The 15,450-nt window shown below is 38.8% G+C and overlaps 1 protein-coding gene across 1 annotated transcript; it reads right to left on the reverse strand.

Annotated features, from left to right (window-relative positions):
* Positions 1–6,049: 6,049 nt before the first annotated feature.
* On the reverse strand, positions 6,050–14,690 carry rcn1 (reticulocalbin 1, EF-hand calcium binding domain). The gene is made up of 6 exons (XM_042485988.2): positions 13,985–14,690; positions 12,583–12,776; positions 11,710–11,888; positions 8,770–8,830; positions 7,757–7,956; positions 6,050–7,445 (listed from the first exon to the last, which is right to left on the reverse strand). The coding sequence occupies exons 1-6, from the start codon at positions 14,203–14,205 to the stop codon at positions 7,338–7,340; spliced, it is 963 nt and encodes a 320-aa protein (XP_042341922.1). The 5' UTR covers positions 14,206–14,690; the 3' UTR covers positions 6,050–7,337.
* Positions 14,691–15,450: the final 760 nt, after the last annotated feature.

Raw genomic sequence — 15,450 nt, forward strand, 5'->3', positions numbered from 1 at the left:
CATTGTTCATTAAATGATGATTAAAGAGCCACATTTTTTTCGTGATGGACTCCTCTGAATCAATGATTGTAAACAAACAAACAAAAAATCAAGTGTGACATGTCTGACAAATGTTTCACCGCTGCAACTGTATTTTGGGCGTCTTTTTAAGTTCATGTGGGCTTGGCGCTTGAGGAACATGAGGAACTAACTGTAATCTACATATAAGATATCCTCCATATGTACGTTTTTGATGGTAGGATGTAAACTCCTCTATTTAGGTTAGCAAAACTGCCAAATTCACAGACAAATGACCTCAGAGGAAAGGTGTACTGCTGGCTTCTAAAACAGATTAGAAAAAATTGCAATACTTGCTTATAGCATCGCATTATACTGAATTGTAACTCCTGTCGTGATATGTATCATATCACCAGATTCTTGTCAATACACAGCCCTAATAGCATTATGAACTTAACTATTAGCACACTGAGAAGTATTCCTTGAAGTAATACTATAGATTATGGTAGTGATAGCAATAATAGCAATAACAATGTTATTATTCTGAATGTTATATACACAAAATGAGTTCTGAACAGGCCTACTGGACACAGGCAGAGTGTAAGGGCAGCCCCCAAGCCCTCATCTGCACATTGCAGCTCAAATTAAGACGTACTGAGCAGGATGAGATTCAAAATGACCATAAAGAGATGCAAAGGAACTGTTAACAGACACAAAATAACTACAAAAATGGGCAACATAATAATTAAGAGAAACAAAATGACCAAAAAAGAAACAACATTTCCTGCAAGAAACACAAAGTGACTTTAGAGATATATGAAGCCACAAAAAGATGCATTATGACTACAAAGAGATGCAAAACAATGACACAAAACAAGGCTAAACAACTATGACGTGTGTATGTATGTGTGTCTTACTCCCATGAGATGGGGGGCCTTTTGCATATTTGTGCCCAGGGGCCCGTACACCCCTGGTTTTAGCATGAAGAAAAAAAAGAAGTTCTTCTGTAGGTGGTTACAGTATGCATTTGACTCATTTACTGCACTTTCAGCACTTAAACTATAATTTGACCTCTAGTGAGAAGACAAAGGAAAAGCCTTTCCTTCGAGCTGTCATGTTAGGGAAAAGAGTCAAATAAAGTTCTTATTCAGCTTGGTAAATATCAAATGTTTTGTCTAAACAGCTCGATAATGAACAGAGATTGTGCTGTTTTTTGGCTATTATGCATGTTATTATATAACAGGCAGAAAGCCTGTTATGAAAGCCTCAGCACAGGATGGGTCAGATGTCCCAAAGATCATTACAAACAACACAGTGGGCTACAAATCCCCAGGGAGGATGGAACAAACACAAGAGATAAAAGACAAGGCTGAGAGAGTGCGGATATATCCCGATGAAAAATAGGGCATCGTGATGATAAGAGTCAGAGAGGAGCAGGGGAGCTGATGAACTGTATAGTTTGTTATGCAGGCAGTTTAATTGTAGTAGTCATTTTGGGTTTGCTGCTGTTAATTGCCGATATGAGAATGGCAGTGTAGAAACAGCTCTTTAAAAAGAGATTGTTGGTGGACAAGACTAAGTGAAAATTATACTGGATGGGGGGGCTTATGGTCTCAGACATTAATATTCTCCACTTTATGACCCTCTTCTTCCTCTGTCTCCACCCTGTTCTCACCCAGAGGGCTCATTATTATCAGCGGAGAGGGGTTGATCCACGCAGACACTCATATGAGAGCTGTCTGAAGGCATTACTGTACACACACTCCCCCAGTGTGAATGATTAGGAACCTATCATAAACAGGAGGGGCAGGCTGTTAAACATGACCGCGAGGCGCGCTGCACAGATACTCCTTGTGCCCCCATCTTGCTCGGGCAAACACATATTTGGTTCTTTTACATCTCCACTAATACTCGTCCACCTTCTCTCACACACTGGCCAAGACACACAGATGCACCCTGACACATGACAAACCTCATATGCTATTTGGAGGATGTACATCGAGCTACTTAGTGTTTTAGGCCTCCAATTATTCAAATGCATGATGCAAGACTGACCTCGCACTCTTTAGCAAGGCAATAGAGCAGCTATTAGATTATCCGATGGGCATTATGAGGACCAAAAATAACTAAAACTTCAAATGTCACTACAGGCAACACCTCCACATTGAATGTTCCTCAGACCTGGAGCTTTTTTGTCAGATGAACAAAGAGGGAATTCATCCGAAAAGGAATTCGTATTCTTGGATGAAGCTGCACAAGTGGAGCAACGCCAGAATTTGGTAACCTATTTCTGCACATTTTTATGAAGTAATCATTGTTATTGTCATGTCGCCGTCTTACAAAGTTATTTAAACCCGGTTAATGTCAAAGAAATTTATAGAGAAGTCAAAATATCAAACAAGACCTGAATATTTAATAGCTTTCCAGACATTTTTGGCTTCCTGCAGTCACGGTCTGAGAGTGTTTGAAGAGGGTCCTACATCACAACAGAATAACACAGCCCACACATACATCGCCCTGTCCCCTTGTTCCTAATGAGCTTTATCGCATTGGTCCCGCTTGACTTGTCTTGCTAACTGGCACACATATATCCATATGTTCCACATGAGCAAGCAGAGGGGACAGGCTGGGTGGCAGAGCTGCTTTCTCAGTTACATCTGAGAGTTTTACTGCAACAGCCAGCAGCAACAGCAAGTCAGCTTAACTCCATCTCCGCTGTGCGTGTGTGCGGACTGCAATTAGTCATGAGAAGTGTTAACAGCATCCGCTTGTTCCTGATGTTCAATGAGTCAAAAGTCGAATGCAGACTTGAACATTTGAACTGCTTATATCCAATATAGCTACCTGAGATACTGTTTGCCCATGTGAAACTTTAAGCACATGTAGCACACATACGAGCAGTAGGAAACAATAAATGAAAGAGAAAAAAAATGACCAAAATTAGTCAAATGCACAACAACATGGGAGCCACATGTCTTTAAATGTTGTCCTTTGCTTGTGAGCAGAGGCAGAATGAGTATTAGTATGAGTAATGAATGAGTATTAACAGCAGAATATCAACTAGGAAATTGTGAGAAAGTAGCTCAGTATACTGTACCAGTCTGGACTGAAAGGGTGTTCAAAGTATTATGTGCTGTAACCTGGAATCTGAATGTTGAATACTGTGAGTGAATTAAATGTGTTCACTTGTATCCCACTTCTTTAATAGCAGGGAGACAAGAAAATTAGGAATTAGGAGCTTAATCTATATGTGAGGAGACCAGTATTTTAACTTTTATCGATTTTCTAAATATATATTTAGATCATTCTGAGTACACTGTGGTATTTATCAAACATGGCTGTCAAGTTTAAGAGTTAAAAAACTATTATATGACACAAAGCTGCATTTAAGAGTGCGCTATTTTTAACTGAAGAAATGGAGCCACAAGAGTGAAATAAATCAGTTGATTATAGGAATAGTGTATTATATTGGGAGATGATTTTATTTATTTTCTTTCCTAAAGTCAGATGAGCGGATTAATACCACTGGCAGTGGTTAAGTCAGTAATGACAGTTTCCAGTGTAGGTATTTATGATGGGCCCCTGGCTCTTAGTTGGGAAGCACACATGCGCAGACATACACATACACTTAGATATGCACACACAATGAGGCGAATATATAAAGTAACAGATGTGTTACATTTTACAGTAGGAATGTGTTTCCTAAGCTATTGTATTTGCAGAGGTCAAACTGTAAGCTATCAGAGCCATAAATAGAGCTGTGGCAGTCAAACTTTTGAAACATGACAACAAGCACCTGAGAGCATATAATCTCTCTATTTCACTGCTGCTGAAATGATAGCAGACTTTTTCAGGTATTTTTAGATCAACAACCTCACCACTCACCACAACTGCACTCCTCTTCAACATAGAGGCAACAGATTATCGTAAATAAGAGAGCTGCATTGCAATGCTTATCAACAAACAACACCATGTCCTAAAAAATGGCCAGCTACAGCAGCATATACACAGTTTACCCACAGCAGTAAACACAAACAACAGTAAACACATACAATGAAACAGGTGCTTGGCGGCTCCCAAATAACAACAACCTTTTAAAACAGGGGCACGGCGGCCCACCAGATACACCAAACTCCCCTGAAAAAGCACTTGTACTCACCTATTTGAATGCTTCTGTCTCGACTAGTTAGACCTGCGACCGAAAATATACATATAAATTATCTAATGCTAGGAATAGCTAGCATCTACGAGGCTATTAGTAAGCTAACATAACATTTCATAGGCTAGCTATCCACCTGATAGAGACATTAATTTCCAAGTTTCCCACAACGTAGCCTACATAATACAGGTATGCTTTGTCTTAAAAGTTACATGGCAAAATAGTCTAAAGTTGCAATTATTTTGACCAACGTTATCTAGATTACTGCTAATGTTAGCTTACCTGCTACATGTTTGTTAGCACAAGAGGCATGTCAGAGCTGGCGACTGTTTGAAAAAAAAATCCAAAAGAGTGTAATAAAAGAAGCTTTGCATCCTTCTTCTCCTGCTCTTTTCTCTCTTGTCTATTTTGCTTTTGTGTTTGAATAGCCGGACTTCTCATTTGGCTCAGTGTTGACAGATTTTGCACTTCACCTCTACAGGGTCTTGTCACGTGATCAAAGAGAGATTTAAGATTGGACAACGGCATGCAAACATTACCCAGCAATCATCACTGCATCTGGGTCTGACATGCAAATCAAAGAAAATAAGAGAATATTCATTTGAGTGAATAGTTTATTCATGGTTTTTATAGTAGATTTAGAACAAGCCTATAATTTTGTTTTAATATTTTTTGGGGAAAACCTTATTTTATTCCACACCAGGATAGAGATAGATATGCATATTTAGGGTTAATATTTTAACATGACTCGTCAATTTTTCGTATGTCAATGTAGATGCTACAAAACTACAAACTTAGTTTACTGCGCTGATTTTATGGTATTTTATTGTTATGGGCCCTAGTACCATTTTAATGTACGAGCAGTAGGTAGTGATGCAGTTTACAAGTGGGAATGCACATGAATAAAAAGGTGGCTTTTTTTTAAAGGCACATGTACTTTTCTGTACTTCTACTCTTTACCCAAGTACATTTTTGAGACAGTAATCTACTTTTTTTCTTCACTGTATTTGACATATATAGCTTTGTTACAACCAGTCTGCTCTAAATGTTGGAACTGAGAGTAGGGAGGGAACACACCTCTTCTGCAGATGCAACAATGTCCATAACAAAATCGAAAAAAGGGCATTTGGCCTGCATGATGAAGTGCTTGTGCATTTTAAAATTTTCTCTTCTAACTTCCACAAGCTCATTAAAGTTGGCTACGTTGCACATACTGTAGGTAAAAATATAACTAACTGTAGCTATATGTTAGAATTAGATTTCTCAAAAGGTAATTTTCACTTTCACTAGTGTGATTTTTTTTGTGGGAGTAACTGTACTTTTCTTTAACTTGAGTGTAAATTTTCAGTATATTACCAATCACTGCTTATGAAGCTACTGACAGCAGCTGTTAGGTTGGCATGAATACTCGAAACCGCTTGCCTCACTTTGACCAAATGTAAATCTACAGCTAATAAACACATTATATCTAATTTGTTTAATCTGTACAAAAGACCCACATGTAAAACCAATATTATGGTTTTACAGGGAGTTATGTGTTGGCACATTTTCTTGTCCAGCCACAGGAACTTCCAGGAGTTTTGTCGTCAGCGTTATTGCCACACATGGAGCAGACAAAATAAGCGGTCATCTGTGGACAGAGCCAGGTTTGCCGTTTCCCCATTTCCAGTCTTTGTACTAAGAAAAGCTAAGATAATTAGCTGCTATCAGTATTAACCTTATTTTCTAATTCAGCAAGAAAGAGAATAAGTGCATTTCCCAAAATACTGAACTATCCCTTTAAGGTGCCCATCATATTTATGAAGTGTGAACAGAGCATGCTTTGTCTCTATACTCAAAATAGAAATAATTACAAATTCAATGACGGTGCTTTGCAACTTAACACACCATACATTTTCTTTTTTCTTTTTTTATTTTGACACAATTAATGAGTATGTGCATTGATGAAAGGGAGACATGTTGATGCATTTGTGCGCATTTGTGACTATTTAGTCAATGAGGTGTGGCACAATAAAACACAACAGAAAGAAAAAGTTTAAAAGGAAAAAAAAACTGTATGAAGTGACAATTGTGACTAAAATTACAAATTTTGGTTGTAGTTTGATCTATTATGACTTGCATAGTTCTATGCACCTGTCATACAAACTATCCACTGAACAACACAAAAATGTCATTAAAAAGACAAAAGATGAATTTCTGATGTTCAAAAACACCAGGCTTATACAGAATATACAATAACAAATGCAGTGAAGGTAAATCTGGTCTATTGGCCTATATCAGATACAAAAAGATGACCTCACCTGGGAGTGATGTAACGCGTATTTAAACCAATAAAGTACTCAAAACACAATCTTAATTAAATATGACAGTTGTAAAAAGTTAAAGCTCAAATGTAACATCAGAAAAGGTCATAAAAAAATGGAGCACACTGTTGGACCAATAAATACAATTCAAACTAAGTATGTAGAAAAATGATCTTTCACAGGCTACACTAAAACCAAACGCGTGCAAAAACCATGCCATTAAACATCAGTTACTTAACAGTTATTGAAGCACTTAACTAATAAAAAAACATCAAATCATGAAAATCATATGGCCAGGAAAACTGTAAACAAAGAAACATCATTGTGAAAACAAACTCTAGTTTAAACACTTCACTCCTCTCAAACCTAAAGCTCGGAAGAGATTTGATAAATAAATAAAATCAGAATAAATGTTCTGTGTTGTACTTTCACATTAACATTTCGATCAAAAAATGTTTGACAATTCACCTAAAGCTTGGCGTTTAGCTTTTACAGTTTTTTTTAAAGACTATCTACACAGATCTCTGAGGCAGCGAAGCCGGCGATGCGGCTGGAAGGCACCATTGATGGAATATTAATCCAAGGGGTCGGACTTTGCTCCTGAATGTCAGAAACAAAATTGTCTGTGTGAAACCAAGACGGGGCCTTAGTGTTAGTGGTAGAACTGGCCCTTTGTCCCTCCTCTTGTCTGGTGTCTATAGTGTTGGTTTACAATCCGGCACTCTGACACCTTTCGCACCGTCAGGAGGAGAGGACAGAGTGGTGGTTGCGGTGGTGGGAGGAGGTGCAAGAGTCTGTGATTCTGTCTTTAAAGACAAAGATGTTCACCAACTCTCCTCATACAATAACACTCACTCATCAGAAGCTGCACTGACAGCTCAGAGCTCGTCGTGGTTCTTGGTGAGGTCCTCTCCATAGTTGGTGGCCTGGCTGCCCACAAACATGTTCCAGTTTTCAAGGATTTCCTCTTTGGTCAGCATCTGGTCCTAAGGAGGGAGGAAAGGATAAATACGTCTTATTCTAATATTCTTCATACATAAATATGTTAAAAAAAATTAAAAAACAAAATAAAAAGACATATTTTGTTTATCTCGGGCCATGGCCACTGCAATAATAATAATAATATTCAAGTTGTATCCATAAAGTTGTACTTGTGTAGGATTCTAGAGTAAACTGAAAAGGGTCAACAGATAGAGAGCATTATCAAATGGATGGTTTTTCGAGTGGACATGACCTCATATACACATGAAGACAAGAAATGGATCTTAAACATGTTGTTGCAGCTGAAAGAACGCACCTTGTCCTGGTCAGACTCGTACACCAGATGTCTGGCTTCAGCTTGAGCATGGTCGTAGTCTTGTGGCATAATCCAGTGGTGGATTTCATCCTGATCCATTTTACCGTCTTTGTTCAAGTCTCGGAAATCAGAGAACTGTTCCCTCTCAGTCTTGACCCAGTCCGGCTCCGGACCCCCGTCCTCATGAGCAAACATGTCAGCTGAAACAGCCAAAAACAACAGAATGGAAAAAATGTACAGTAGTGAGTTAATGTTCATAGTTAAAAAAAAACATTTACAATTCAATTTATGGAAACCATAGAAGGAAGACATGCAAAAAACACAACTTCGATTCATTTATCCAAAAATTCCAGAGCTTAACAGTCAATCCCTTTGTCTGTGATGACTGGCTTGTTATTGCCCTTTTCTATGCAGAGGGTTTACCAAGGTTCCCACACATTTTCATGGAGAAAATTCAAAAAACCTTTCCTTTTCTATGACCATTACAACATATAACACAAACAGAACTGTATAGCATGCTTTACTTCAAATATGAAAATTAAACAGCAACCTAACCCAAATTAAATAATTGGTTATGTTTATCTTCACTTGAACTACTTCAAACTACAGACACAGTCAATGCATTTTCTTAAAAATAAATAAAACATTTTTAATAATAAAACAGTTTTAGCTAGCTGGCACAGATGCAGGGACAGACAAAACGAAGGGAGAAAATGAATAAACATATGTGGAAGGTAGATTACTCTAACAATTTATTTCATTTGCTTCTCAAAAAACAATTTCATGACTTTCCATGACTATTCCAGGCTTGGAAAAAATAGATAAGGAATTTCCATGACTTTTCCAGGTTTTCCATGACAGTTTATGATTATGAATGTCCATGTTTACCATTTTTACTATATTCTCATTTATCAGTTCATGCTACTGTTCACTGTCTTTTATTACATCAAATTCAATATTGCTAATCTTAACTGATTTAACCTTATTCATTTCAATTCATTGATTAAACTCACCAATATACTCGTCTTCATCCACGTGTCCGTCGCCGTTTTTGTCAATGTCCTCCAGGGTTTCCTGTAATCACAAAGAGTTAATGATGTCATTAAAGGGGAGACACAGGGGTCAACAATAGTGGAACTTTCACTTTGAGTAATAAAAGAGAAACATGTCGCCTCAGGCAGGACGAGTGAATACATGAGGGTCAGCTTACAGTTGGCAGGCAGGCTGACACCACGATTACAGGATTCCCTCCTGATGAGAGCCAAACGCTCCGCGTTAAAAGATGATACACACTTTAGCAAACACTGGACTTTAAATCCCTGTCAGAAAGCAGATCTCACATCCTGTGAATCTGACTGAACGGTTACTTAAAGGCTTGCCGTGTGAGCTGATCATTAACCACACATACATGTCTGCTAATTGCAATGCATCTGGGGATAACACACACACGCAGCTACACAGATTGAAATCACTGTGTGCATCCGTACCTGCAGGTGAGATGCTCGCTCCGAACCCTGATAAATGATTTACAGCCATGTAGCTCCAGTAGTCCAATAGCTGACTAATAATAAACATGGACATCCATTTCCTATACCCACTTAACCTGTGGAGGGTTGCGTGTAAACAAGAAGGGATATGTTCATAAAAAATATAAAACTTACAAACCACTATAGACCTCTGTAAACATTGACGGTGAGAGAGATTCTCTGTACATTTCAGCAGCACGTGAATTCCTGTGATGCACTTGTCAAGAATACATAAAAATTTTAAGTCAGTCAGTAACATTATTTTCATAGTTTATTCAATAATTTCCCTAGAAAAGGGTTAATAGTCTGAATTCGTTCTCACTGAACCAAAAATGGGTCACAGGTCATCATCAATCTGGACAAACATATTAATGGTAATAAATACAATTATTTTGTTAGGTAAAACATTTACATTTAAAGCTCAATCAAAAGCATATCGGATTCCAAGTTTCCTAAAAAATGCATTGCAAATCCCATTTCTTATGTGAAAAACATTTTCTATAAACAATTTCAACTTGGCACTACATAACATGAAAAAAGGACAAACTGCTCTGATGAAGAAGATGAACATAGGGGATCCTATTAATTTAATTTGGTATCTATTTTACTTGGTTTTTTTTTTTTTACTTTTTGTCAGGTTGTTACTTTTTTGTGAGGTAAAGTTGAGTCATTATATCACTGTGCCAGTATTTTTTTTTTTTGCCTGTATTAATTAAAAAAACAAACACATGTTTAAAATGTAAGCCAACATGACAAGGGAAATGTAATGTTGGACTAAAAAAACACATTTATCATCGCTGAGATAAATGTGCCGATGTGTTTTAAAGTTGGGTGATATAATGACTATGTTTACAAAGGCAAATAATAGAACAGCTAGAATAGTCAGACAAGTTCAGAAAATGACATCACTGAAAAGCTGCCTTTCACCAGAGAAAGATAAAACTTATGATATTACGATCTCCAAAATCTGAGATGATATCTAGTCTCATATCACAATTCCGATACAATATCAATATGCTGCCCAGCCCTCATATGTTGTGATATGGACTTTAAATTATAACATCCAGCGCTACTTTACAATTGACATTAATATGCTGGCAGTAGTTAGAAAGCCATTTTGTAAGCCTTTGGGGAAAAAAGAGGGAGCTCAGTGCGCTACATAAGAAAGCAAATATGTAACATCAAAATTTTCAATAACGAATGGCACACAATGAACACACCATGTACGACCACTTCCTCATGACTACTGCGAGATTTTGGCTGGAAGAGTCAATGGTTCTTCACCGTAAATCAGAAAAAGACAAGTTGGAGCCTTTGTGGTGAATCATACTTTTGTTTTCCAGTGTTTCACTATTTTAAAGCCTTTCTGGGGCGATGTAAACGCGGCGATAAAGACATTATGGGATATACCATTTCAAACAACCATGCTGTGATGTACCTAGAGGACACTGAGGAGGCTACACAACAAAGAAAGAAACCGGTCAGGGTTTTAGTTCCTCAGTTTACAGTGTAATGCAGTGGAGGTCTCTGGCCTCTGAAAGCAGATCGCAGCAGCAGAAGCGGATATCAGCAAAGCCGGACACTTAAACAGAGTGCTCTGTTATATGAATGAGCGTGTAGGTGTGCAGTTGGCAGTCGGTGAGATGACATCATGTCCCTGCCTGAACCTGCAATACAGGCTCCTTCAGTGATCTGTCCGGCTAGCCTACAATCATGTCCTTTCTAAAGCTGAAAAGTGTCTCTTTTTTTTTATCTCATATGACTACAGAAAGCATCAATTACTCATTGTTGCATGTTGTGTGAAAGATCTGTTGTGCGCAAAAAAAGGGAGTCTAACCACTGTGAGAAACACGTGAAGCTTCAGCCAGATTCACCACAATCAGTGAAGACGCCACCGGCTGAACAGTTGGTAACATTTGATGACGTCAGAAAAATGAGACATTAATAATTAAGTCTGTCAAATGGGTAGTACAACTTTTATGAACAGAGCAGCATAGTGCATCACTGCTAACATTTGCCACGCAACTGTTCCACGAAGCCAAATTTATATTTAAAGATTGAGTCTTAAATGGGACAGTCAGTCCATCCCACTGGACCTGTTCCCAAAAAAAAAAAAGAAAAAGTCAATCATTTCCTGGCCCAGTTAAAATTTCATTAAGAAGTTATCTAAATGTAGCACATTCATCCAAGCAGCCCATCGGATTAAAGACATGGAAAAAAAAACTCAAATCAGTTCCTGTAATTAAATAATATCTCATATAGTGGACAGAAAAATGATAAAACTCTAAATTTGGGGAGTTTTATTTTTCTCCTAAATCCAAGTGTGAATGTCTGACACTGAGCTTAGTGTACACAGAGCCAGCCTTGTCTCACCACCCTGCTTCTTTCTAATCATACTTAATTACCATGAGGTTGCAAAGGGCTTACCAGAACCACAATATCTCTCATGTGTTCAAACTCCTCAGGGTGGAGGAACGATGTGAACTCTTCTCTGTCTGCTGCCAGGTCCCCGTTCACATCGGCTGTTTTAAACCTCCTCTCATCACGAGGGAGCATCTTCTTAAAGCTGAACTGGTCTGTTGCTTCCTCAAACTCCTCTGGGTTGGCTAAAGAGAGGTGAATTTAAATCATGTTAGTGTCACACTTAACAATAGCCACTTTAAAGGAGCAGTGTGTAAGTTTTAGGGGGAATAAGAGGTGCAGATTGAAAACCAGTTGAAAATCCTTTGGCGCTCATTGTTCAGGAGGTTTTTACTGGGAGCCAAATTATCGGCAGAGGTCTCTCCCTCTCCAAATAAACAGACCAAGTGATTAAAACTGGTAAAATGTTAAACAAGGCAGTTTCACGTTGTTTTTCTGATGCTGCTTGTTGCAGGGAGGCTGCTGCTTATGGTAGCCGATACAGAAACACGAACGGCCCTATCTAGAGCCAGTGTTGAGGTTGTACATTCTGGGCTACCGTAGAAACACGGCGATGCAACATGGCGATCTCTACGGAGGAGGACCAGCTCCCTATATAAATATAATTGGCTTGTTCTAAGGTAACGAAAACACAACAATTCTTAGTTTTAGGTGATTATGCACTGAAGGAAACATACTTATTATAATATATACCATTTCTGCCAACTTATCCCCAAAATTTTACACACTGGACCATTAGTACTGTGCTCTAGGCAAAATGCATATGCATGCATTCACGCATGCACACACACACACACACACACACACACACACACACACACACACACACAAACACGAAACAACAAAAAATAAGACATAGTCTGCCCAAAACACACATACCCAGGTAGTATCCATATGTGGCTTGCTTGTACTCCTCCCATGAAATCTTGTTGTCTTTGTTCAGGTCATAGTCTGTCCACACCTTTGCCACATTCTCATAAACGTAACGCTTCTGTACACGTTTTATCCAAGCCTTGAGTTCGGCTGTGGTGATGTAGCCATCGGCATCGCTGTCTATCCGGTCCACTATTTTACTGTAAGGGGCAAAAATAAAGACAGTTCTTAAGAGTTATTACTTTTAATATTCAAACGAGATGGTAAAGTACCACAACAGGCACCTTTTTTTCAAGTAGGGCTGCATGATTTGCAAAAAAAGAAAAAAAAAATCATATTGTGAATATTTTTGACTAATATTGCAATTGTGATATGAGACACTATTTTATTGGAATGGTATTTCTGCATTTCTTTTTTAAAGAAAAAAATATAAAACAACAATAATGTGATTTTGGTGGGGGTCTTTACCAAACAAGTATGTTCCCTTACATCAGGAATGACTGTAGCACCATAATGCTTCATTTTAAAAAGTATGTCATGACACATTTTAAAGTTATCAAAAAATGGGATACGGATATTGCATCTGAATAATATTTCAATAAGTGTGCAGCCCCATTTTTAAGAATAAGTGACCATCACAAAAGCCAAATATTTGGGCTGTCTCACCTCAATACACCATGATGCTATTATTACCAGCAGGCAGGGGAGAAAACAAATATTTGGTGATACCATTTTTACTATAAGGGACGTGGCTTCAATGAAACTACTCTTGCAGGGAGGAGCAGGAAAACCCATTTTAGTAAAGAATGCAGTGTAGCTGGGGTGTATTCTTAGACGTGGGTTGCCACGTTGTGATGTTACAAGGGATCCTCCCACTCTCAACACCACAGGAAAGAGTTTTCTTTGGGGAGGAAAGCCCTTTTAGCCAACGTGGGTTACATGGTGCCAACTTGTCATCCAAGCAAAAAAAAAAAAAAAAGCATACAAACAGTCACGTAGCACATGATGAAATACACTACAGTTAGTGACAGCAGCTCTATATGCAAACTGCAACACAACTGTACTCCAACTTCATCACTTACAAATGGTTCTTTAATGACGATGTATAATTAAGATTTCGGCTTGGCAATTAACTGTATAGGAGTGTGTGCGAACAGTGCGCAATAATGCACCGTTTTTATCTGGCCCTGTAGATTCTGCTGGCATGCACATCTTTCTCAGGCACTTGTGCTCATGTTGGTAAATGTTTAATGTCCTTAGCCTGAACTGTTTTACACGCAACAGACTCCAGCAGCAGAGAAGTGAGTGTGCGTGATTTACAAAAACAAGAGTCCGCATCCTGTGACAGCAACACCAACACTGACTTTACATCAGCTCGTGTGTCACAGTGCTGACGGTGTTTGCTTACCTGAGCCTGTCTTTGCTCTCTTCTGGGGTGAGCTGGTCAAATGTCCTGGCCTCCTCTTTGCCAAGAAAGGCCTCATGGTCGTATTGGAAGCTTTTATTGTCCTCATGGGCTTGCCTGCTCAGCTCTGGGTCATGAAGCACTCTCTCTTTTCTTAACGTCGGCTTACCGTGCACCAAAACTGTGCACAGGAGCGCAGCGCACACGAAGCTGAGGACGTCCATCAGTCAGGGATGAAGCTGGTTCTGTCTGTAAACGGGCCTGTGACACTACAATGCACAATGAGCAAGCGGCTGTGTGGCCACTTTCACTGCTCGCCGACACACACTAACCTTTCTGCCTCTCTGTCTTTGCTACAATGTTGCAGCTGCGCGATGACCAAACCTGCAAAGAGCACCTGAGCCTGCACACAGGTCCACTGAGAGCACCTACGGTCCTCACTCAAAACCGTTTTAGGCAATCCTGTTCCCCTTTTCCTGAGGGAGGTATGCAACCAAACCGGGGTTTTCTGCCGCCTTACGTACAGCCAATCACTGTGTCCGTTTCAGGTAGAGCCCCGCCTCCTACACTGACAGGATATCTACCATTGGTTAACGGCACGTCCGTAACAGGAGAGGGATTCAGGCGCCACGTTGCACGCTGACGCGCAAACTCAGCTCACCATGGAGTCGGTATGGGTCAGTATGAACGCAGGGAGGAGGGAAAATACAAAATTGTTACAGCTCGACAGCCTGTAGAGCTGCATCAGTATCATAAATATATATGCTATATGCTATATGTGTGTGTGTGTGTGTGTGTGTGTGTGTGTGTGTGTGTGTGTGTAAATTGTACATAGTTCGTTCTGCACTTTTTTTGTCTTTTTTGTTTTTCGTATGCTTCGTTTTCAGTGTCCTATTTCCTGTTTGTTACATGACTGAATTTGTAAATATGCTTGAGCCATGTATGGAATAACTGAAAAAAGCGATTTTTATTCTTTATTCAAAAAAAAACAAAAGCTGCTTCAGTATCCTGGTCATGTTCCCACTCGCACTAATATACACGGGCCTTGACGCTGTGGCTGTGTGTGAATGTGTCGAGCATACACAGTCTTTTAGGTGTACTCAATCTTTTCGGGGATTTTTTTCATCCTTTATTTACACATCCAAGTTTCAATATCCAGTGTTCAATTTAACATATACAAACAGAACAATAACCAAGAAAAGACATAGGCCTACAAATATCAAGCGCCTTGATAGCCTTTTTGTTAGTCGAATTTCATATAATGTTCAAGATCTTTCAGAAAACAGACAATATTAGGTTTTTATGACTAAACTTTCATTTATGTATAAAATACTTTGCTAAAATACCAAATCAATTATTAAAAACTCGAAAAAAAATGTCTTGGGTAATTGAGGAAGCCAAACACCACATTTTCCCCAAATAAAGTAAAGTCTTTAAAAGAATATGGTCCATAATGAATTTGCAAATGT

Source organism: Plectropomus leopardus, chromosome 1, assembly GCF_026936395.1.
Source record: "Plectropomus leopardus strain MGB_pleo_1.0 chromosome 1, ASM2693639v1, whole genome shotgun sequence".
NCBI lineage: Eukaryota > Metazoa > Chordata > Actinopteri > Perciformes > Serranidae > Plectropomus > Plectropomus leopardus.